The following is a 23,853-nucleotide window of genomic DNA, read 5'->3' as shown; positions in this document are numbered from 1 at the left end:
GATCTGTATGACATTTAACTAAGTTGCAGTTAGCCCTTATGTCCCAGGACCTGTCACTGACTGCCTTGATTATAGAGCACTGTTTTCCTTTAATGAATAACTGGCAAAAACACAGAAATGATAACGCTCAAATTAATGTCTTTGAATTATCATGTTTTAAGATTCACACATATTCTTTTCTCCTCTGTTGGTGAATAGAATGTAACAGCTGTATACAAATTTGATATTTTTCCCAATTTTATTATTGTAACTGTTGCACCCATCAAACAGCTGGCAAGAATGTCAGGCAGCTACACTACCAGGCAACCCTGATGTTGGGAGTCAGTAAAAAGGCTCTTTTAAAAAAAATTGTCATTGAAATTATTAATTGGCGGTAAACTAATAAGCAGATGCCAATGAATGCAACATAGTGATCGGAGTGCACACAGATGTCCAAGTTTGAACAATTCCATGCCGAGTACCAAGCTGAATGGTTGTAGGGTGTTGTTCTCTGTCGGTAGTGCTGCTACTTCACTGAGTGGTTGTAGGGGTGGTGTGTTCTCTGTCGGTAGTGCTGCCACTTCAATCCTCTTCCTCTGAAGACTCCTCAGCCTCCTCCAGCCACTGGATGAACTTTAGAAGCTGAGGAAGGACAGAATGTTTTTTAATACTTGAAATATGCATTATAATATGGCATACATGAAAAATGTGCAAACTAAATATAAATCTTTTTAAGCATAATTATGCCATTGAAATATTTCTTTCAATCATCGACTTGTCTTTTTGAGCATTTATGTTTGTACTAAGCATTTACAGTATGTTTGTACTTTGATCATGATATCTGGGAAAGTCCATAGTTAATTGCAACTTTTATTCCATGTTAAATTTTTGTTATTTTGCATTCATAAGCCGGATGTTTCGTAGCGCAATGAAGTTTAAGTTAAACAAGGACTTTTAAATACAATTTATTTAACTTTTTATGTGCTTCGGAGGCTGATATATTTGGGTTTTTATAGGCTTACAATACCGTCTGCCAAAAATGGCTAAGTTTAACAGGTGCTTCTTTGCAGGTCTTTTAGGAATAAATGGGTCACAGCCCATGATGCAAAGTATTGCCGACCAGATTAACAAAATCAAATAGCAGTTTGAAAATGTATGACTTCACATTCGTGCCTTTCAGTTCAAACACTTGAACCATTTAACACTTGAACAAATTCAATTCAACAGTACATACAGTTCAATTTCAGTTCTCTTGTCTTGATGCACTTCATTTTAGTGTAGGCCTAGTGCAAGTGTATATGGGACATACTCTTCTAGGTCTAGCGCGTGTGTGTAAATGGGACATATGCTACGTACGCCTAGTGTAGGTGTAAATGGGACATGTGCCCTTTTGGCTCCAACACTGAAACCCACTTCCGAATTAGGCCTTTGTTGTTTTGTCGTTTTATTACCACCGCCAAGGAGGTTATGTTTTCGGTCATGTTGGTTTGTTTGTCTGTTTGTCAGTCTGTCAGCAGGATAGCTCAAAAAGTTATCAACAGATTTGGTGAAATTTTCTGGGGTTGTTGGAAATGACACGAGGAACAAGAGATTAAATTCTGGTGAGCAATTTTTGACATTCCAGTTTTTAACGCTCACAAATAGTTTCCTTGGCTGGCGGAGGTCTGCACTCTCCTATTGCATTTCTAGTTCAATATAGGTTGATTTCTAATATGTATTTCTGGTACAAATGAATAGAGTTCAAGACCTTTCATTGGATACATAGAACAACCCTCTGGCTCTAAATCCTCAAATTATATGGGCATAATATGCGGGGAAACTTAACATAATGTACCCTGAATGTGAGGTACCGTTTCTGTCTGTCAGACTCACCCCTTGATTTTTGCGCAGCAGTTTGCTCTTGTCTGTGGAGGCCCCCTGGGAGAACCAGCGCATGATGGCATCCTCCTCCAGGATCTCCAGCTGGTACGTGTTCATCAGCACCTGCCATCAGGACAGATGCACCTCAGTTAAGCCTACTCAACGTAATGATCTGCTTTTGACAGCTAGTCCTTTCTGATTAAAGCTGGAATCATTTCATCAAAAGCATTCACAATCAACATAAAACTGCCAACCAGGACAAGAATGAGTCATACGTTTCTACATGTCACATGTGCCTTCAACATTGTAACAATGAGCTTTGAAAGGATGTTTCTCACCTTCACCAGAGCTGCCCAGTGACCCTCATGCTCCAGAAAGAACTCTTCCATGGCAGACAGACAGTCCAGGTGGTCTTGAGCCCTCTTGACATAGTTTTTAAAGACAGGCGCCCATCTCTTTAAAAGCTGGGGACAGACAACAGAGCTGCAGTTAAAATATGATTTCTTGTGACACCATTGCCACTGGGAGAGTGGAGAGTGGAGAGAAAAAAAAACACATCTTTGTATCAACTGATGGCTTATAAAACCCCTGTAAGCAGAACAGAGAGCATATTCTTACAAAAACAGTTATGGCTTTCTGATTTATGTGATGTCAACTTTATACCATTTCCGAGTAGACGCCATCATATCGCCGACACCAACACTTTAATGTACACATGCTGGGTGCAAATCAGAACAATTCCTCCCGTCCTTCCTCGTGACCTCCGGCCTTGCGATGTGAGGCTGGTCGTCATTGAAGATCAACCAAAAAGTTTTATTCAATATATCTTGCAAAATGCAAAAGGTCATTCTCTCATTTGCAATGGCAGAAAGCCCTGCAAAAGTGGCTTTGCGCTGGTTCACAGCGGGGAAACGTAACTATTTTCTCCATGGATGCAGGACAACACTGAGACAAGGACCAGTGAACCAGGAGAGGACAGGAGAGAGTAGTTTGACTTGCACACATTGGGCACGGTCGTGATGAAGCAAGCAGTGCAGCTTTTGCTAGGCAGCGCACATGCACACTTTGCCAGTTTGATGCATTGTGGTAAGAAAATTCTGCCAAGCAAAAGCAGCACTGCTTCATCACGACCGTGCCCACGGCTTCCCTGAATACCTACTGGGAGGAGTAGAGTGGTGTACTGAGCTGCGGTCAGCTGCGCCCCCTGCTGGTAAAAGGGGTACTCCAGCACCACCCTCATGAGGATCTGCATGACCTCCTTCAAGGTGATGTTATAGGCATACCTGCCAGAGGGAAAACAAGCATTTGAAAGTTGCATGGAATCAGATTGGTATGATTTTTTTTAAATAAAGTGAAGTTGTGGTGCGCACATCCAAGACTCAGGTGCAGGATAAAAAAAAAATCAAAACCATGAACAAAAAGATGAATGTCCGCACCCTGCTTCAAGTAACTTGAAATAAAAAAAGCAACGGGAGCAGTGTGTGGACATTCAACTTTTTGTTCATGATTTTTAAAAACAAAAATTCAAAATGGACATTTACTTGAGGGAGTTGATCTCCAACACAAGATTATCGCAGCCAATGTTCTCCTCCAGTCCTCTCTGCAGAGTGCCTTGGACCTCCGCCTGGAATACTGCATCCACAACCAGCAAGGATAGAGAGAAAGAAAGAAAGAAAGAAAGAAGGAAAGAGAGAGAGAGAGAGAGAATAGAAATGCATGTAGTATGTTTAGATGATTGATGACATTAAGTAGATGACATTTATAGGCCAAGAATGTGTGCCATTCATTGTTGCTAATACTCTGTACCTTTGACATCATCGAGCTCTGGTGACATGCCTCTGCTGCCAGGGGCCTGGGAGCCCTCGCTAGCCTCACTCTCACTGTCACTCTCCTGCTCAGCGTTTAGTACCAAACCTGTGAAACACACAAGCAGCAATTAGATAATGTTCAGCTCAAGTAGACAAATGAACTGCTCAAAGGCTGTCGTAAGAAGTGTACGGATAAATGTGAATACAAAAGATGGACATACTGTATAATAATGTTGCATCAGTGACTGCATGGTCTGGTTTTTATTTGGCATAATACTCACCCCATAGACACTGGGCAAGCTCATCTTCCTCTGTGTCATCCAGGCTGGGGTTCTTCCAGATGTAGCCCTTGCCCTCTGCTCCCACCTCAGATGGATTGAATGCTATGAAGGGAAACAGCAAAGCATAAACCACCAACAATAAAATAAAACAAGACCCACTGAGTCTCGACAAAATGTAGACACATTAAGGTAGTTTAAAAACGTCACATTTTGTAACAGAACCTGAGCTGAGAGGAACCGATTTTCATGAAGATAAGGAAAAAGTGCGCTTCAAACCAGAATTTCTTTACTCCCACTTAAAAAAAAAAAAAAAACATTTCAGGTGAGCACTCTTCTTCGAGCACCCTTCCTCTGAAGAAGGGTGCCCACCCGAAACATTATGAAAAAAACTGACTTTTTATCTTCATCTCGTCATTTGGTTGTCCTGCTCCCAGGTCAGACGCTTTTTGGATGAGCAGGCTTTAAACCATTCCAGGAACAGATTTTTAAGCATAACTGTGTAGCCGTTGTGTTAGTTTCACATACCCTTCTGCTTTGTCACGCCTTTACTATGCCCTGTCTCAGCATCATCACTCAAAAACTCGTCGTCATCCTCTTCCTCCTCCTCATCGGGATGATGCATTGACACCACAGTCCCCTCTGACAGGGTAAGGTTAGGTCCAACCACCACCTGTACAGACATAAAGAAACAACATAACAATGTCAGATATGATTTTCAAGTCAACTGTACAATATTATGGTTGTGTCAGGGTTTCTCCCAGCACTTTATTGCTAACGCGGGCCAACTTGACAACAGACACCTACCACCTTGACTGGGTGTCCTGAAAAGATTGAGATTTTGTGTTGTGGATATACAACAATTCCTGTGTAAGTAAGTTGCTGAATGTAAGTTGACTAACCAAAATGTATACTTTATGGGTTTTCATATCATGTTTGTATGGAAATGCACAGAAAAGATTTTCAAAGGTTCATACATTAGTCACGTGTTTCGGAGAGCAGCTAGCCCCCTACCATCTTGACAAATGAAAATTATGCGGGAAACACACTGGTTGAGGGACCAGTTCTTACATTAAATGCAAGGACACATTGCTCCTTTAGAGTGACGCCTTCTTTCACTGCCACACCATCGCAGATCACAGACTGATGCACCTCCACGTTGCTGGCAATGTTGACGTTACTCCAGATGTAGGCTCTGTCCAGCACCACATTATCCCCTATAAGTGTTTAGAGACACAGAAGCAGAGAGATGTATTGGGGCAGAATGAAGTTTTACATGGACAATGCAACAACAACATTAAAAGGTGTGCCACGAAATAAATAAAATTACATACTCCCAGAGGCAGCAAGACTAGGCACATCTCTTTCAGCATTCAAAAAGCAAGTAAAGATTCTTCTCCTTCACGACTTTCTACTACACTAATACTTGAGCTGATGTGTATGTGTGTGTACTACTCTACTTAACTCTGTGTTAATGTACCTTAAAAAAACGAACCCTACTCAGCATCTGCATTTGTTGTTCTGTATATTTCTGTGCCCTCCGTTTCTACTAGTGATGTCGGCTATGATTATGTCATCGATTGTAAGTCACTTTGGTTAAAAAAAGAGTCTGCCAAATGTAATGTAATGTAATACATGGAAAAACCAAACAATGTCTTCACTTACCTATGGAGCAGTTGGCTCCGATGACGCTATTGGAGATGATGCAGTTGCCGCCGATGCTGGTGTCTCGACCAATCAGGACGTTCTCCTCCATCTGGCTGCCGTGTCCGAGGCTGACGCCAGGGCCTCTGTAGACATTGTGCCGGGAGTGGGTGCAGCGCTGGCCCTCCTGGCCGGCGAAGTTAGCCTCTGGCGTGAGAGGATATACCCATCGACGGACCATGTCCGACGAGACCGCGTCGTACATCAGCATGTTGGAAACGCGTGCTCCGTAGCCATCCTTAGTGACGTGCATGTGAATCTGGTTTCCCAAAATCTAAAAAAAAAAGGAAGCTGACTGTATGAACAGCACTTGAGAAAAGGGTGCTTAGAACATGTGTTTAAAATAATATTTTCTTTGACCTTCTCTTGAATCATACCTCTTCATTGACCAATAAGCCTCGAACAAAGTCATTTCTGGTCTGGTAGTCAAAGTTGTCTGTAAACAGCTCCGCCACCTACATAATGAAATGTCAAAATTTGAGTATATCAAAATCCATACTGTACAAAATGTTTTTTTCTTCTTTCGACAACTTATCATTCAGTTACTAATGCCTCAACCGTATCGGTAGCGCTGAGCTAAAAAGCTACAGTATATTTCAACATGCCCAATGTCTTGTCTTCATAATGTTATGAACAACACCTGAAAATATGGTGTTTGGATTTTGAGTAATTTCTGAGATTACTCCACCTTAGATGCTGCCTAAATTAGCATTAGAATTTTGGGTGGAGTGTCAGTTGTAATACTCATGTCAGGTGGGGTAATCCCCTCTAACACTACTCTGTTACTACTTTATTACAACACCTTTCAATCTTTCAGTCACATTATCTCTGTAATGACTCAAGAACCAAAGACCACACTCCGTAAAGTGTTAGAATAACCTCAGTTACACTTAGATGTAACTCTTTTCAGGTGACGTGTACCAAAATGTATGGTTTCTGTGTGTGTGACTTCTACAGTGATCTAGTGAATGTCCACATTCAGTGCCCTGCATGGGAAATGCACACATTAAATACATGGTGTGGCTCACTCACCTGTGGAGAACAAATGCTAATGTGACAGTCTAAAAGATCATGTCGGATTTCATACTCCTCACTCCCACTGTGGAAAATATTCTGAAAGACACAAAAATACACCGCTAGAATCATATGCCTGACACTACCAAAGTGACTTAAAATATTAAGTCCGAGACAATCTAACAGAATATTACCATGGGACACTGGAGCTTCTTGAGTCCTTGGGTCTTCTGATAGTGAAGAACACGCTTGCTTTTACTGTCCATGACGACCATAACATCATCTTCAGCACAGCGGGACTTGTGTCCGGGTGAGGATTCTTTGTAGATCATGGTCATCACTGAAATATTCTTCTCCAGTTTGCGCCTTAGTCTATCGGAGAAGATGTAGGAAAAATGTGCACAGTGAAGTTAAGTACCATAACCACTAAGTAAAAAGGCATGGTACAATATACCAGTTTCTAGGTTAGGGTCATTTCACGTGAAATCAGACACTTTGGGACCCGACCGACCCGGATTTCAATCATACTTGGTGTGCCTTTTTAGTAGCAAGGTAGCACCCCAGAACTGCATTGGTTTGAATCTGACACTAATATTAAGGGAGAAACAGACTAGGAAAGGTTCACATGTGAGGGTAGGACACTATACATTCAGCCTTGAATATATCAGTCAGTGTTAGTCACAAAAAGATGCCTGTGGTGTTATTTGAAAGCTCTTTTCTGGCTCTACATATTACACAATCATCTTGGAATACAACAACTCTCAGAATATGAATTATGATAAATTGAACAATTAAAAATTGAATATCTAAAAAAACTATATTTTAAAATGGCCAGTTCCTTGTCCAAACGTAGCCGGCAATGTCATTAGCAACACCTCAAATGCTGGTGTTCGGTTCTTTATTCATTTCAGAGAGAATTTGACTCATAAATATGGCATCATACAGACCACTTACTAATAATATGGTAATACCATAGTAGCATCACATGACAAAACAAAACAAAAATGGTCAGTTTCCATGGTCCCAGGTTTCAGAAACTAAGGCAGATGTCCATTTATACACACCAAATGATGATATGTGAATGTTTGAACATTCCTTCTCTGTGTACCTGTGTCATCTTCCCTTTACCGTACTTTAAAGAGATAATCAATGGCTACACTCTCATTTTGTACTCTACCAGTGCATTTGAAGCAGCAGCTGTGTCTTTTGTAGAGAATGTATAAGTACGTCCCGTTGCAGTTGCAGGTTCCACTACCAGAAGCGCATCCTGATGATCCATGACAAGTCTATCTGGTCTGAAGGGAAAAGTGAAGGATGGAGATGGTCCATGAGGATGCAGGAAGTTCAGTTTCACCTCTCCAGTGCTCGGCATACATTCCTCAACACATGCTAGCCACCAGTTGCCATCATATACAGCTACAACATACCCTTTGATGCTTGAAAATGTAACACATTCCTTTACTGAGCTCACTCTTTCAACTCTGCCTTCTCTGAATGCTGAAAATGGCCTAACTTCCACTGTGTCCATTGACAATGGGCAGAAGCTGTGTAGTTTTTGAGTACCTGGAATAGTTCTTGCAGATTCCAACCTTTTCAACAGGTTCTCAGCTTCATGATGGTACATCTCTGTTGTGGCAAACTGGCAATGGATGTTCTTGAGAGAGATGCACCATCATGAAGCTGAGAACCTGTTGAAGAGGTTTGAATCTGCAAGAACTATTCCAGGTACTCAAAAACTACACAGCTTCTGCCCATTGTCAATGGACATTAGGCCCTTTTCCGCATTCAGAGAAGGAGTTGAAAGAGTGAGCTCAGTAAAGGAATGTGTTACATTTTCAAGCACCAAAGGGTATGTTGTAGCTGTATATGATGGCAACTGGTGGCTAGCATGTGTTGAGGAATGTATGCCGAGCACTGGAGAGGTGAAACTGAACTTCCTGCATCCTCATGGACCATCTCCAGCCTTCACTTTTCCCTTCAGACCAGATAGACTTGTCATGGATCATCAGGATGTGCTTCTGGTAGTGGAACCTAACTGCAACGGGACATACTTATACATTATCTACAAAAGACACAGCTGCTGCTTCAAATGCCCTGGTAGAGTACAAAATGAGAGTGTAGCCATTGATTATCTCTTTAAAGTACGGTAAAGGGAAGATGACACAGGTAAACAGAGAAGGAATGTTCAAACATTCACATATCATCATTTGGTGTGTATAAATGGACATCTGCCTTAGTTTCTGAAACCTGGGACCATGGAAACTGACCATTTTTGTTTTGTTTTTGTTTTGTCATGTGATGCTACTATGGTATTACCATATTATTAGTAAGTGGTCTGTATGATGCCATATTTGTGAGTCAAATTCTCTCTGAAATGAATAAAGAACCGAACACCAGCATTTGAGGTGTTGCTAATGACATTGCCGGCTACATTTGGACAAGGAACTGGCCATTTTAAAATATAGGTTTTTTAGATATTCAATTTTTAATTTTTCAATTTATCATAATTCATATTCTGAGAGTTGTTATATTCCAAGCTGATTGTGTAATATGTAGAGCCAGAAAAGAGCTTTCAAACAATACCACAGGCATCTTTTTGTGACTAACACTGACTGATATATTAAAGGCTGAATGTATAGTGTCCTACCCTAAAATGTGAACCTTTCCTAGTCTGTTTCTCCCTTAATATTAGTGTCAGATTCAAACCAATGCAGTTCTGGGGTGCTACCTTGCTACTAAAAAGGCACACCAAGTATGATTGAAATCCGGATCGGTCGGGTCCCAAAGCGTCTGATTTCACGTGAAATGACCCATCTCTTACATAAGACATTAGGCCTACGTTGTAAGTGCATGCAGTGCTCAAAGAAAGCAAGGCGTCTTTGGTGATACTGACCGATGTTCTTGTAGTGCTTGGGTGACATCAATGTTTGACACGACATCTCCATAGACCAAGACAAAATCGGAACGTATTAAGGCCTTGGCATCGACATCTCGCAAAACGTCACCCAAGGATCGGTAGAGGTCCGACGTGATGATGTGCACCGTGTTAGGAGAAGTGGGCCGACACCACTTTGACTTTCTGCAAACATTAACAGTTTAGTGAGTAGCAGCCAGTGATGGGCAAAATGGATTCATTAGTCACAATCCAGTGCCACATATTCAAAATGACCTTGTTTTTACCCATCCAATTCAGCCAGATGTATGGTCGGTTGAATGAGCTCCTGGCTGAATTTGACAGGTAAAACAAGGTCATGTGGAATATGTGGCACTGGGTTGTAGCTAATGAATCAATTTTGCCCATCACTGGTAGCAGCTACAGCCCATGTGTTATATGACCAACGAATGCACATTTATTTATGTCTCGTCACAGGTCAAGAAACTCACAAGAGATGCTCCTTGATTTTGGTTGACATCCAACAACAGAAGACGAATGTCTCTTGAACTCCAGTTGAGGTGAGGAATTCCAATGTGTAGTCAATCATGGACACATTCGCTAAAGGCAACAACGCCTGTGAAGAGACAAACATTGCATCACTATCTGGACGACCACCCCAACGCTAGTAGCCTATTCATAGTTGAATCTTACTTTCCCTAATCACTCCGACCGTCAACATGCCAGGTTCCATCGACAAGCATATGTTGATAGAAATTTTACAGCACATAGAACCAAAGCAATATGTCAGTAGGTGCAACTTTCATTCAGTCGTGGTGCAACATCTTAGTTCTACAGTGTGTTCGCAACTTTCCATTCATAAAGTTCGGAGCTAACTAGTTAGCTGATAGGTAGCTCATACACTTTTATTCAGTTTAATAGATAGGTATTATAAAACCCGATTGATTCTAAATTGACCAATGTCCAATTTGTCGTTTAAACGATAAGGAAGACATAATTGCTAAGCCACAGCAGTGTGCCGATGGGATTTGACAAGCATCCCTGTGGAACGTGCTTACAAACGCGAGGCCACTGCTCACATCAACACAGCACACGGATACGTACGCGGGGCTGATCTTTGGTGATGGGGAAGAACCTGCGGTTGAAGCTGTCTGCAATTAATACGGCTTGAAGTGGCTGTTCTTCTTCTTCTTGGTCATCTGGACCTTTTCGGCCAGAATTGCCAGCACCGGAGCGACTCTGCTTCGCTGTTCTACCTGCCATGTTTGACACTCGCCTTCACTAGGGGGACGACGAGTGCTGTAAACTACGGAAAGCCGGGGACGACAATTTTGTGACGCAACTCGTGAGAAAAATGAGTAAGGGGCGGTGATGCGCTTCCTCTAGTCCAAAGAATCCCCCCCCCCCCAAAAAAAAGTTTAATTTTAATCTTTGTCTTTCCCTTGTTCACTATGTTTTGAGCTATAAATATGCAACACAGAACCCCTCTTTTAAAATAATGAGGTAAACAACAAAACAAACAAACAAACTGACATAGGCCCCTAGGCCTACAGGCCAAGAACACACATGAAAGAACTTCGCACTGACTGTAGATCTCTTCATTTGGCTTTATCTAAGTTATTTCTTTTGGGTTTTCTGTCATTCATTATGTATTATTGTTATTGTTATTATTAGTAGTAGTATTATTATTAGTAGTATTATTATCATTGTTATTATTATTATTCCCGCCTTGGTGGAATCTAATAAAGCAGACGTTTTGACAACACAGGGAAATATGTTGGTTTTAGGCCATTGGAGGTCAACTATTTGAAATAAATGCACTTTTTGTATCAGATTTTCTTTCTTGACTACAGGAGAGAACTCCTTATCACCAGGTTTCCACTGAAGCATTTCATCTTCAGCAATCCACATCCTTTGTCCATTTGTCTCTGATGAGACCTAATAGATTTGATCATTTTGAAGAAAATAAGAAAAAAATGCATGTGCAGCAATTCTGGCAACACTTAATGTTTGATTGCACGACGATTCACAGCAATTGTACAAATCAATTGCTAGATACTTTCTCCAAATAACAGATTTCCACTCTACCCCTAAAGATTAACTGGATTAACACTGCTCATGTTCCATGTTCTCTTAAGCAAAGATCTGACGTTCCCTTTCATGAACTTCATTCTGATATAAGATCTGTTACATCTTGAAAGGTCAAAAGGTCAAGTTAATGGCATTAGGCTACTTTTGTATCAAAACAGAAGTTATCATAATAGGTGTGAAATGCATTTCAATAGTTCACTCTCTGAAATTTGGATTAAGCATGTATGTATACATCTTCGTTCTCATTGGAGAACGGACTTCTTGAGTGCGTTTTAATATGCGACCTTGCCTCCTCCACTTGCCTTCTCCACTTGCTTCTCGTCATGATGACATCACTAACAACAGCATTATATTTCAATATCTTGCAAAAGCTCAATTGTAAAGTCTTTTTCTCATTCGCAATTGGGATGGTGAATGAAAAACAGTCCCTCAAAAGTTGTTGTGGCGAGGCTGACAGCTGGGAAACTTTATCGTTTTCTCCACGGAGGAGGGGCCAGGAGGCGGGACGAGGAGACAAGCACAAGTGGAGGAGGCAAGGTCACATATTGGGATGCACCCCTTGTGATCGTGCTGTCCACGCGGTGGACTGATCATCAAAGTGCTTCACGGGTCCGCAGGGACCACTGCACTCTAGAGGCTGAGAGATTACTTGCGTATTGAGCAAGATCGCTGGCCGTGGTGCTGAAGTACTGCCACGGTCGAGAAATGTCTATGCAGCAAACATTCTCAAGCTCGGGAGTACGGGGCGCCACTGAGAGCTCGGGCAGTATCTGCACCCGCAGATATGTGTGAACTCTGAGCGGACACCCGCGGCGGATGATGGTTGGAGAGCAATGGAGCGAGGTGAACTGGAAGAAAGCTAGGGCAAACCACCGGCATCTTCATTCTCGCTGGAGAACGGACTTCTCTGTCCACGTGGTGGACTGATCATCGAAGTACTTCACGGGTTCCGAAGGGACCACTGCCCTCGAGACGCTGAGATAGACTATGTGGCGTATTGCAAGACACCTGACAGAACGATTGAACAGCGGCAGAAGGGGGGCGAAAGAGGAGGTGGTGGTTACGCGTGAGAAAGAAAATTTCTGACTGAAGACAGGTGAGTGGAGAATAAATGCTGGATAGTTAATTAAGGGGCGTTCCAAATTTTCTGTGCGCTGAAATTCCACGGAATGACAGCAGAGCGGAGAATGAGATGCAGCTGGTTAGATAGGCGTGCCTATCTTTTCACACTGAATTCAGGTGAATGACAGTTGAGTGGAGAACAGAATGCAGGTGGTAAGTTACGGTAGGCATTTCAAATTTCATACGCTTCTCTTGAACTTTCATTTTTTTAACAAAACGTGCATTTGTAAGATGATGCAATATTTTGGAGTGTATTCGAACGGCATAGAACAAACGGAAAACGTTTAGTTTTCTCTCAATATACAGTAGCTACTCCAGCAAATAGGCAGGGGTTGCCAACCTTTTCCAATTTAGGACCCAATTGTAATTTTCACAAATGTTCGGGGTCCACCTCTGACCCAATAAACAATAAAACTCAAATTAATAGTCACACACACACACGAAATATTATTTTGGTTTTTAGAAAATTATTTCAAGGCCCATTTGGAATACTTTCAGGGCCCATGAGTGGGGCCCGGCCCATCGTTTGAGAATCAATGGGCAAGTCTGTGGCGTAGTCCTAATGATCATCGTTTTTTAAAAAAAAATCATGTACAACTACAAACAGAATTATACTTTGTCCCCTGGCCATAGCCTTCAGTAGGACCTATCTTTCGATTAAGCACTTCAAAAAATATCAATTACATTGGCCTACACGCGCAATAGCCTAGGCCTACTTCTCGCTATAGGCTACCTGTAGGCCTAACACACGTTGCTGATGATGTCACCAATAAATACACCTGTTGGCTATGTGCAATCAGTAGCCTACATCTTTCCGATTGAATTCCTGGCGTTATTGAAGTCCCTACGAGACCCATCATTAACAACGTTGTTTCGTAGGCCTATTCAATTTGAATTTTGCAAATCGATCAGGCCCAGGTGACCGCAAGCTGGGATTCAAGTATGGCCACGCCATCAACATCATCTGCATCAGGCAGAGAGGATGACATTTCAAAGACCACCATCAATACCATCGTTAAGGAAACAGTGCCCGAAGTGTTTGCATCTACCGACGCAAAACGACTAGTGTTCAGTTGTTGCAGCAAATTTCTGGCTCATTTTTCCTCAGAGGTTTCTAAAATCTGTGACCAGGCTGACAAGAAGATGGTATCTCCAGTACACGTCTTCAGTACGCTCGAAAATCTCGGGTTTGAATCTTTCATTCCCGAAGTTCAAGAAGCGCTCAATGACTGCAAGGCTCAAAAGAAGGGTCGCCCTCAAACCAACGACGAAATTCCCGATGATGAGCTCCTACGCCAGCAGCAAATTCTGTTTGAGGAGGCACGGCGAACACAGACCCAACTGGCCAAGGATGAATGGCGTCGTGTTCAACTGGCGGCCGAGCAGGCCCAGGGCACTGCAGAACAGCACAGCTGCTCCTCAACACAAGAGGACGAGGAGGACAACATGTGATGTGACCGAGGAATGAAGAAGAGAGATTAGCATCCCTTCTGGCACCACTGGGGGCCAGAGGAGGGGAAAAAATAGGCCTATGGGCATGTGACAGAATGGCCCTGCTTGATCTCAGCTTGTAAAACATATACATAATCAAATAAATAGGCTACTACAAGTCCTGGATTGTCAAAATGTACAGTGAAACATAAGTGGCAAAGACCTAAAGGGTGACCCTGGACTGATTGCTGGGGTTTTATCATTATTATTATTTTTTCTTTCCTCCCAAATAGCTGTGGGTAATGCAGGTATCATTTGAACAATTTCTGTTAATGGATTGTTTTCCTTTTGTTTATTTGCATGCATGTTCTGTAAGCATGTTTAATTGTCCATGGTCTATTCGGTTTGTAATTGGACACATTTTTTTGGTGATTGTAGGTTACTAAATAGCAAGTTCACAAGCTCCATATTTTCCCAATGGAAAAAATATATATATTTTACACAAGAGGAAATGGCACTTCAAACCATAAAGCTGGATACAGGGTTTATGCATTTATCTTATTTGTCACAAGGAATAAAGAGAGGTCACAAAACAAGTTAAAGTCACTTTATTGTGTAAGAAAACCGTAGGTAAATAAAACATCAACAGAAATTGTCCCTGAGAGTTCAGTAAGTCCAGAAAAACGAGAAAACACAATGGGAACACTTTTAATTGCTCCTCATAATATGTTCTTCATGAGCACAGTGACCAGGAGTGTTCAGGTGTGAACCAGGTTAACATAAGCGGTAAATCATCTAATAGAAGAGCCTGGAGTCCTAATTTTCTTACCTTAACCTGGTTCACTCCTGAACCAGCTTCTTAGTACAGGCCCCAGTAAGGCTGGTGGTGACCTTTTGGAGGTTAAAATGACGCATTTTGAATCTTGTGCTATGTCCTGCTGGAGAAACCTGTTAGCTGTCTCCAAAAAGTCAGTGGCCCCGATTGTGATGGCGCATGCAGCGGCACATGCACACTTCACCATTAAAGTGCATTCTGGTTAGAAATATCTGACTAGAATGCATTGTAATTTTGCAGTGCACAGGCTGCCGCTGCATGCGCCATCACAAACAAGCGGACAGTTATGAACGGTCTGGTTTTGTGGTGCTGCCTCTTGTCATGTGATGAAGGTAAACCAGAAAAAGGCAAGTCAGTTAGTAAGGTATGCATGACGCCTAGAACTTGTAAAATGTGCAAATGATTAGTGTGTGCCAGTGCCAGTGTGAGATGTTGTAAATCTATGCAATGTCTTGTGAGGAGAGCTCAGAGAATTGTGAGAGCTTGGCCAATGAACTGTACAGGTTAATGGTGTCTCATCCTATCCAAGGTGCAGGGCTGGTCTGGGGAAGAAATAGGGCCCGGGCACTCATAATGAGCGGCGCAGAACTGACTCACCGGTGGGCCCCCGCACCCTTGTGGGCCCTATTTTCAAAAATGTAAAATATATATATATATATATATTAGAGATGCACCGGATCCTGATTTTTAGGATCCTGCTGGATACCGGATCCACTGCTTAAGATCCTGCCGGATCCGGAACCGGATACCGGATCCTACGAAAGGGTTGAAACACATAGCCAACTCGCACACGTGGGCCCTTTTTATTACGTTGGCGCAAACTATTTTTTTAAGACTCATTGGCTTACTGCCACACTGCCTTCAACGGCCGCTTCCAAAGGGCTTTCACTCCATGAAGCGATTGGGGTTGTGAAAGATTGACTGAAAAGCCAAGGCTACGCAAAAAGTAGAGATGCCCCAGATCCTGATTTTTAGCTAACTGCCGGATACCGGATCCACTGCTTAAGATCCTGCCGGATCCGGATAGTCTGAAAAACCCTATTATCCTGCCGGATCCGTAACCGGATCTTGGATCCTGTACATCTCTAATATATTGGCCAATGAACTGTACAAATATATATATATATTTATTTATATACATATACATACATGTACAGTATATATCTTCTTCTTCTTCTTTTTTTCTTTTTTTTCTTCACATTTCTGAAAATAGGGGCCCAAAAAATGCCCGCTATGTCAGATGGCCAGTCCAGCCCTGATGAGGAGTCAGCTTCAGCCTTGATGCTGTTTGGTCCAAAACTGACTGTGTCTTTGGCCATGACAGTGACACCACAGTGTTGTCGTGGTTCCCATGGATGCATTCCTGAGACTGATGCTGTGCTGGATTCCTAGGAGGTACAACACAGACGTCAGTGAACTGGAAAAACAATTTAGCCAGACAGCACAACAGTTATTCCCTTATACTGTATATTTACCTCATGTAATGTAGTGTTGTCTCCGCTAACGGTTAAAAGCGCTTCAGCTTATCAGGCTCATTAGATGCCATCTGAGAGAAGTCACGGAAGATGTCTTGATAGGTCTCATCTCCTAGAAGGCACATGAGGTAAATGAGTATATGATGTGTGGTGCAGAACATTTCCCCCTGAATGGTGTGGTTATGAAGTCTAAAAAGTATTCTTTGTATGACCAGCTCATGTAAAGAAATTGACAATAAAGCCGACTTGACTTGACTTGACTATACCTTCTGGCATCTCGCATAGACATCTCACATGTACAAAATCCCCAACACCCCCATCCCCACCACACACAAACGCGCATATACACTGCACACATAGCTTAGCAAACGTTGAGGATGTGTGGATGAGCAGAGAGACAAGACAGCCATACCTGGACAAGTTGCACAGCGATTACCAGCACCAAGCAGGTGAAGCGGTTGTTAAGCACAGCAGAGAGGACAGAACCCACACGGCCAGATGAGTAAAGCAGACTAACAATCTTGATCAAGGGTTTTAGAAGTTATAGAAAGGCAGAGAGCGAAGGATATTGTACAAGTTATTAGTGACAGTAAAAAGAAACCGGGTGTGTTCCACTTGATGAAGCAGGGAAAAGACAACATGGACAACATGTTTGCTAATGACCATACTGTATTTAAAGTGCAGATTTACAAAGAAATCAGAGAACAGAAAAAGGCACAAGCTCTGGAGTGGAAGGGCAGGAGGAGGCAGAAGGGGTACACTTAGAAGCTGGCTCAGGAGTAAACCAGGTTAAGTTAAGAGGTAAATCACCTAATAGAAGAGTCTGGAAGAGTCTGGAGTCTGGCAGTCATGGGTAAGCGGTTAGGGTGTCAAACTTGTAGCCCAAAGGTTGCCTCCCGACCCGCCAGGTTGGTGGGGGAAGTAATTAACCAGTGCTCACCCCCATCCTCCTCCATGACTGAGGTACCCTGAGCATGGTACAGTCCTGCCGCAACGGCGCCATTGAGGGCTGCCCCCTTGCACGAGTGAGGCATAAATGCAATTTCGTGGAGTGCTGTGTCACAATGACAATGGGAGTTGGAGTTTTCCAAATGGGCTTTCACGTTTCTTTCAGATGATTCACCTCTTAACCTGGTTTACTCCTGAACCAGCTTCTTAGTATAGGGACTGGAGGTGTCTACACAGCAAAGGAATCATGCCACTAAGAAGAGGCCACACATCCAGACAGAAGCCCTCTTAACATATCACACAGCCACTGACTTACACATCAGATAATACAACAGATGTGAGCAGCGCATTTTTAAACCATCAGTCCACATAGCCTACGTACAGAACCATTTAAGCATTCAATGCACTGTCATCATGGGCCTATATCTACAAAACTGGTTCAGGATAAGTTAAGGTTAAGTTAAGAGGTAAATCATCTAATAGAAGAGCCTGGAGCCCTCATTTTCTTGTATTAGATGATTTACCTCTTAACTTACACTTAAACCAGCTTTGCAGTATAGGCCCAAGGACTCCAATTCTTTGGCAGATCAGTTCACGTCTCTGCCCACAGAATACCTCGAAATAAAAAAATCACTTTTAGACCGTCACTGTAGACTAACACATAAGGAGATAAGAGCATGACAATGTCATGCATAGATTCCATTATCCATGGCTCTTTAAGTTAGTGGAGCACATTAACAGGAAATAAATAAACAAGATAAATAAACAAATAAATAAATAAATAAATAAACAGGTAGCGGTCACTGAACAAGACTTAATACAAATGGTACTAGTGGTCTCAGATTCAGGGTTTCACAGGTCTTTTGTGAACAGATGAACAGTGAATATCGTAACAAATGACTTCAGTGAAATATCAATCCTAACTTGTAACCAACCATCCCTGCTGCTAAAACAGAATATGTGATATGAATGAATTAACGAACACTATTATGGAACATCATAGCATGAACATAAAAATCATGTGCACTGCAATACTGCAAATGCTTCCACATAAGACCATTATAAACATACTTTTTTGCTTGTTTGTTTTTTGTTCAGACCGTGTGCTATGGAAATTTAAAGAGTATACTTGGAAAAGTCTCTCTCGCAGGTAAGTGTATAGCATGGCTCACACAGGGCAGTGCGCTGACCTGAAGAATACAGTAGCTGGTAAACAGTGATACTTAAAGGTCTGTCTTGGACCTGCATGTAACGGTCTTTCAACCCCACTGTGTGTGCTGGTTTGGTGTTATAATCAACCTGCCATTGAGATTGATGTGTCTGAAGTGAACAGTATGGAGGATATCCCAACTATTATTTGCTATACATTGTGGATTTTCAGAGTAGGTGAACTGGCTGCATATGGTATATTTACAGTATATATATATATATTCACTCCAGCTATGTGGTGTTGAAGCTTAATGGTCATACGGTCATATTGAAGCTACAGTGAGTAAATGTTCTACTGGAAAGACATCTTGAAGCACATGCACAGGTTGAGAAACAGTTCTTAGACTGAATGTCTGTAATGGTCTCCACTGCACCAGTGGACTTGAAGCATAGCACCCCCCGGTAAAGGGGCCAGGCAGGCAGGCAGCCCTGACTTCCACAAGATACCCTATTGTAGGGCCCATGCACACAGAGTGAGTGGTCTCCGCTCTCAAGGTGTGACAACGTTCTATACCCAGACTAGCTGGCAAGTTAGTGCATGCATTACATTAACACCCCCCGTATTCATGATGTAACACATAAAATTCCATGCTGTCTCTCGCACTCTCTTCACTGACCAGAAAGGAATAGTTTGTTGCACATGTGCATGAGGTAGCAATTACCATCATCCCTCTCTCTCTCTCTCTCTCTCTCTCTCTCTCTCTCTCTCTCTCTCGCTCTCTCTCTCTACAAACCCTTCAATTGTCTTATTGTCATCATAATGACGAAGCAATTGGAGACCTAAGACCACTCTTCTGTGCACATGGTCCAAACTTTCAAACAGAAGGACTTCACAGCATTTCAACGCATACAGAGAATGTAAAGATGTTCTATATACAACACAGACTAGCATCAGGAGCAGGAGAGATTAAATACAATATGGAATGGAAGTCTTGACAGAGCATTTAAAAAGAAAAAGAAAAAAATTCAGGCGTAACAGAGATGATGTGCAAATGTGTTTGGGTAACAAGGCGATAACACCACAGCTTTGTTTTTAAAGGAAGACATCATGAGCCTATACTACAAAGCTGGTTCAGGAGTAGTCCAGGTTAAGCCTCTTAACCTGAATCAACTTTGTAGTATAGGCCCCAAGTCATAAACCCTGCTTTGATACCCATTTTGTCATGAAAACATCACAACAACCCCACCAAGCTATACACCAATGGGTATATGTAGTTCTATCACCGTCTAAGTCCATGACTTTAATGATTAAAATGCATTCTTTTCAATGAAAGTCAACCTGCATAAGAGGTTGTTAATCATCACCTTAACAGTTAAAAATACTGACTGAATACCTAATATTGGGGATTGTGCAAACACGTATGAATGCATATTCCTGATCATATTTGGTCTTTTAACTTGTATGGCACTACTTAATGAGTACCAATACTACTACTACTACTACTACGGACCTTTGTGAACACGTCGAACATGCAAGATTGTTTGCAACAGTACAAAACACATGTTCACCAGGTTTAATTCATCAAATAACATCCCCTAATAATGTCATATTTATAATTTTAAATCTGGTGATGGCCTATTGCCGAAATTGTGTGCTCATCTGGTTCCCAATTCAATGATATTATGATGAATGATTTGGTGAATTTTAAAAAATCACCTTTTAGATACAGTAAAACTACTTAGATTAATAAATGAATGAATGAATGAATGAATGAATGAATGAATAAGACAGTGTTTCAGTTTAAGATTCTTCCAGCTGCAGAGTAATAAACTCCTGTATGCATTTCTTGTACTGCTGCTCTGTTTGAGTGTTGTGGTGGGAGGGATATTGACCTGGCTGGCCAAACGCTCCCTCCGTGTCCTTCATCTCTTCATTCATCTTGGCCAGCCGCAGCCTTTGGGGAAACAAGAGAGAGGAGTACAGGAACATGAGAGCCAGCCAGGTTTAAAATAGTATATTAGTGTACATGGGCTGACAAGGAGCCTATACTAAGAGGCTGGTTCAGGAAGGTTCTGGTTTAAAAAATTAGGGCTTTTGCCTTCATTTTTGACAGGACAGTGGAGGAGAGAGACAGGAAATGAGTGGGGAGAGAGAGACAGGGAAGGATCGGCAAATTACCCAGGCCGGAATCAAACCCGGGTTGCCTGCATAATAACCCAGTGCCCTACCATTAGGCCACGGTAGGGCCAGAAGAGCCTTTCTTAAAGGGACACTGTGCAGGAAATGGTCAAAAAGGTACTGCAACTATGCTGCTCATTGAAACTGGGCTGCCTATTGCCAAATTTGATCTTTTCATGAAAGTTTACTAAATAATAAACTATTATTTTCGAGTATGGCCTATTATTATAACTATTATAATACCTATTATACCTATACCTATTATAATAACTATTATTTTCGAGTATGTTAATTTCTGCAGCTTAAAATGGCTATTTCTGGAAATTCAAAATGGCGGACCATGGAGAAGATCCCCCTTTTCATGTATGAAAATTGCAATTTTTTCAGTCATAATGAATACTTAGAATTTGATGGTGGTGGTAAGTATTCATGAAAAAGATAACATTAGTGAATGGTTAGCATGGATTCTGGAAATAAACAACTAAAAATATCAAACAGTGTCCCTTTAAGAAAATTGTGACTCCAGGATCTTCTATTAGATGATTTACCGCTTAACTTAACTTGGTTTACTCCTGAACCAGCTTCTTAATATACCCCTACGTACTCATATGACCTAGATTAGGGTCATTATGCTGACTTACAGGGTGACTATGTCAGCATTGGCAGCCTCCACAGCGATCGACAAGGGCGTCCTGCTATCGGTGTCAACAGCATTTTGTTTGGCCCCTCTCTTCAGAAACAGGCACACTTGTCTGAAAGAAGCCAAGGCCAGTTAGAGTATGTTAACCTAAGCAATCTGGGGTGCGTTTCTCGAAACGATAGTTGCTTACTATGTAATCTACTTTGTTGTTTGCAATACAATTTCCCATTGACAACTACCCAAGTTGCTAACTGCTAACAACTGCTAACAACTTTCGAGAAATGCACCCCTAAGTTGTAACCAATTGTAAGACATCACTACAATAACTAACAGACCAAGCCATTGGCTTGACTCTTCACTACAAATGCTCAACTTGATAGCGAGTGTTCAGATGCAGCAGTAATATGGTAGTAACTTTCTATTTCGAACAAATTCATGTTGTATTTTATTTCTTGTTGAGTGTGGTCATGTAGTTTTTGGTGGTGCCACTAGCGTCGAGTCAACAATGTAAAGAGGTACAGTTTGTAGATCTGCATAATGCCCATTGTGCTCCCAAAGAAAAAAAAGTAATGTTTCGATCACCCTGGATCTTCGTCAGGCATGTTGTGACGTACCCCGTGTGTCCTAGAATAGTGGCGTGGTGTAGAGGGCCTCGTCCCCGGATGTCCTGCTGGTCCACGTTACCAGCGTTTTGGAGCAGGAACTCACAAGTGACCAGGGAGCCCTGGGGCACACAAAGCATCAGGCAAAAATGCAGTTAAGGGTTCACATAGCCTTTACCAACTCAGATTTAGACAACAATCGGTTAATTATTAGTGACGAGTGAACAATTCATACATAAATATAGTGAAGCGTTCACACATAAATATAGTCATGGTCATCTGCTCCTACATCACACTCAATTTACACATATTATATTATAATATTCTTGTGATTAATTCACAAATTAAACTTTCCATATTGTGTTGCCAAGGCCACTCTTCTAACATTATAAATCTGGCCTTTAGTGCATTTCAAGACATCAGAACAACACAATGCAGAAACACTCCACCCCTCCACCAGTTGAGCAGTGTGCTTTGAGAATTTGATTTCCAAATGAGCTATCTAGCTACAAACCTTTTATGTATTCACATCTGCAAGTTGTGTCATGGCCTTGCCATTTCATGTTTGAAACCATTGTCCCAGCTAAATAAACTACAAGTAAAAATAAATGATACCCACCCCCTGGACGGCCTGTATGAGGGGTGTCCGGTTGCTGTCCTCGGTGTTGATCCAGTTGACGTCTGCGCCGTGTGCCATGGCCTCCGCCATGTCCGGCAGCCGGCAGGCGCAGGAGGCCCAGTAGAGCAGCAGGTCGGAGGAGAAGTCCGTCAGCTCGGAGAAGACCGGCGGGGACTCGACTCGCTGCAACGGCACCACCGGGGACTCAGGCTCGGGCTCTGCAGAGTCCGCAGAGACAGCGGCAGACACAGGGGACTCACCTAGAGTAGAGTAGAGTAGAGTAGAGTAACTTTATTGATCCCCAGGGGGAAATTCAGGTATCCAGTAGCTTACATAAATACACAATTACACAAATGCCCACCTGGACATTTCAAGACACAAATAACGCAGGAATAGTCAGGGAGGGGAAAATAAAATAAAATAGTAAAGATAAAAAATGTAAAAATGGTAATTGTGCAAAAAGACATTCTGTGAGTTGGGATAGACTAATGCAGAAAACATACTCTGTCAGTTAAGGTAGACAATCTTAACATGACCTATTCAATTTGGGCGAATAAACACAGACAAAAATCTTAAGAGTGCTGTCATTTGCTTCTTTCCTTCATTCATTTATGGTTTATGTGGGATTCAGCACCCAGTTAAGAACTGTGAGAACCATTAGGCGATAGTGTGAGTGTGTCTTCTTTACTTTTTAAGTTTCACTCTCCCAATCAGCCACACATATGCCTGACTAGTACTAGGCCTACTGACTGCAGGTTTGAATCCTGTGTTGCCTACTACATGGCTATGACAGTAAAGTTGACTTCAATTTGGCATCTATAACCAGTCAAGTTCATTAAGTTTTTAAATGTTATTTTTAGGTATCTGTGAGTTCAACCGTTGTGGCCATGAAATTAAGAAAAAAACAACAGAACATTTTTGAAAGCCCTCTTTGGTGTGACGGAAAAGAACTTGGAAAAAAGGAGGAAGGCACTGTCCACATCCACTAAAGTATTTAGAAAGCCCATTTAAACATGGCTATGATGTCACATTTAAAAACATTATCTGGGCCACAACAATTGAATTTTCTTATTTCTTCAAGAAACATTGTGTCTAATTTCCTCTACTGTAAGTGTCCACATTATATACCCTTGCTTAAGATGTGGAAGACAGCATTAATGAACTCTGAGCAAACACACAACGCCATGCCTACTGACTCACCTGGCTTTTTAACGGGGTTTACCCCC

The 23,853-nt window shown here is 41.9% G+C and overlaps 3 protein-coding genes across 3 annotated transcripts in view; 1 reads left to right on the top strand and 2 right to left on the bottom strand.

The window, feature by feature from the left end:
• Positions 1-132: 132 nt before the first annotated feature.
• eif2b5 (eukaryotic translation initiation factor 2B, subunit 5 epsilon) lies at positions 133-10,815 on the bottom strand. Its single transcript, XM_063218736.1, has 16 exons — positions 10,641-10,815; positions 10,028-10,152; positions 9,537-9,722; positions 6,838-7,015; positions 6,662-6,742; positions 6,007-6,084; positions 5,591-5,903; positions 4,997-5,142; positions 4,454-4,598; positions 3,929-4,030; positions 3,646-3,753; positions 3,381-3,471; positions 2,999-3,122; positions 2,178-2,303; positions 1,852-1,962; positions 133-621 (listed from the first exon to the last, which is right to left on the bottom strand). Exons 1-16 carry the CDS (start codon positions 10,797-10,799, stop codon positions 562-564), a joined length of 2,133 nt encoding a protein of 710 aa, XP_063074806.1. The 5' UTR covers positions 10,800-10,815; the 3' UTR covers positions 133-561.
• A 2,876-nt stretch (positions 10,816-13,691) lies between these two features.
• On the top strand, positions 13,692-14,201 carry LOC134465991 (protein Dr1-like). The gene has a single exon (XM_063219891.1). It carries the CDS (start codon positions 13,692-13,694, stop codon positions 14,199-14,201), a length of 510 nt encoding a protein of 169 aa, XP_063075961.1.
• A 1,984-nt stretch (positions 14,202-16,185) lies between these two features.
• LOC134465197 (arf-GAP with coiled-coil, ANK repeat and PH domain-containing protein 2-like) overlaps positions 16,186-23,853 on the bottom strand; it is a 20,262-nt gene continuing 12,594 nt past the window's right edge. Inside the window, exons 20-25 of the mRNA XM_063218735.1 lie at positions 22,628-22,845; positions 22,021-22,130; positions 21,408-21,518; positions 20,481-20,542; positions 16,491-16,602; positions 16,186-16,403 (exon numbers count right to left, since the gene is read on the bottom strand). Of these exons, the coding sequence (XP_063074805.1) occupies positions 16,523-16,602; positions 20,481-20,542; positions 21,408-21,518; positions 22,021-22,130; positions 22,628-22,845 (581 nt within the window). The 3' untranslated portion in view covers positions 16,186-16,403; positions 16,491-16,522. The remainder of the gene's footprint in view (positions 16,404-16,490; positions 16,603-20,480; positions 20,543-21,407; positions 21,519-22,020; positions 22,131-22,627; positions 22,846-23,853) is intronic.

The sequence above is a fragment of the Engraulis encrasicolus genome, chromosome 16 (assembly GCF_034702125.1).
Source record: "Engraulis encrasicolus isolate BLACKSEA-1 chromosome 16, IST_EnEncr_1.0, whole genome shotgun sequence".
Taxonomy (NCBI): domain Eukaryota; kingdom Metazoa; phylum Chordata; class Actinopteri; order Clupeiformes; family Engraulidae; genus Engraulis; species Engraulis encrasicolus.
Note: the sequence above shows the minus strand (reverse complement) of the source record. Positions and strands in the feature narration are given on the sequence as shown.

Coding starts and splice junctions, on each gene's coding strand:
- eif2b5 (XM_063218736.1), bottom strand. CDS start 10,799: ATGGCAGGTAGAACAGCGAAGCAGAGTCGCTCCGGTGCTGGCAATTCT. Junction 4,031..4,453: donor AGGCGTGACAAAGCAGAAGG/GTATGTGAAACT, acceptor TTCCCTTCATAG/CATTCAATCCATCTGAGGTG. Junction 1,963..2,177: donor ACTGGGCAGCTCTGGTGAAG/GTGAGAAACATC, acceptor TCCTGATGGCAG/GTGCTGATGAACACGTACCA.
- LOC134465991 (XM_063219891.1), top strand. CDS start 13,692: ATGGCCACGCCATCAACATCATCTGCATCAGGCAGAGAGGATGACATT.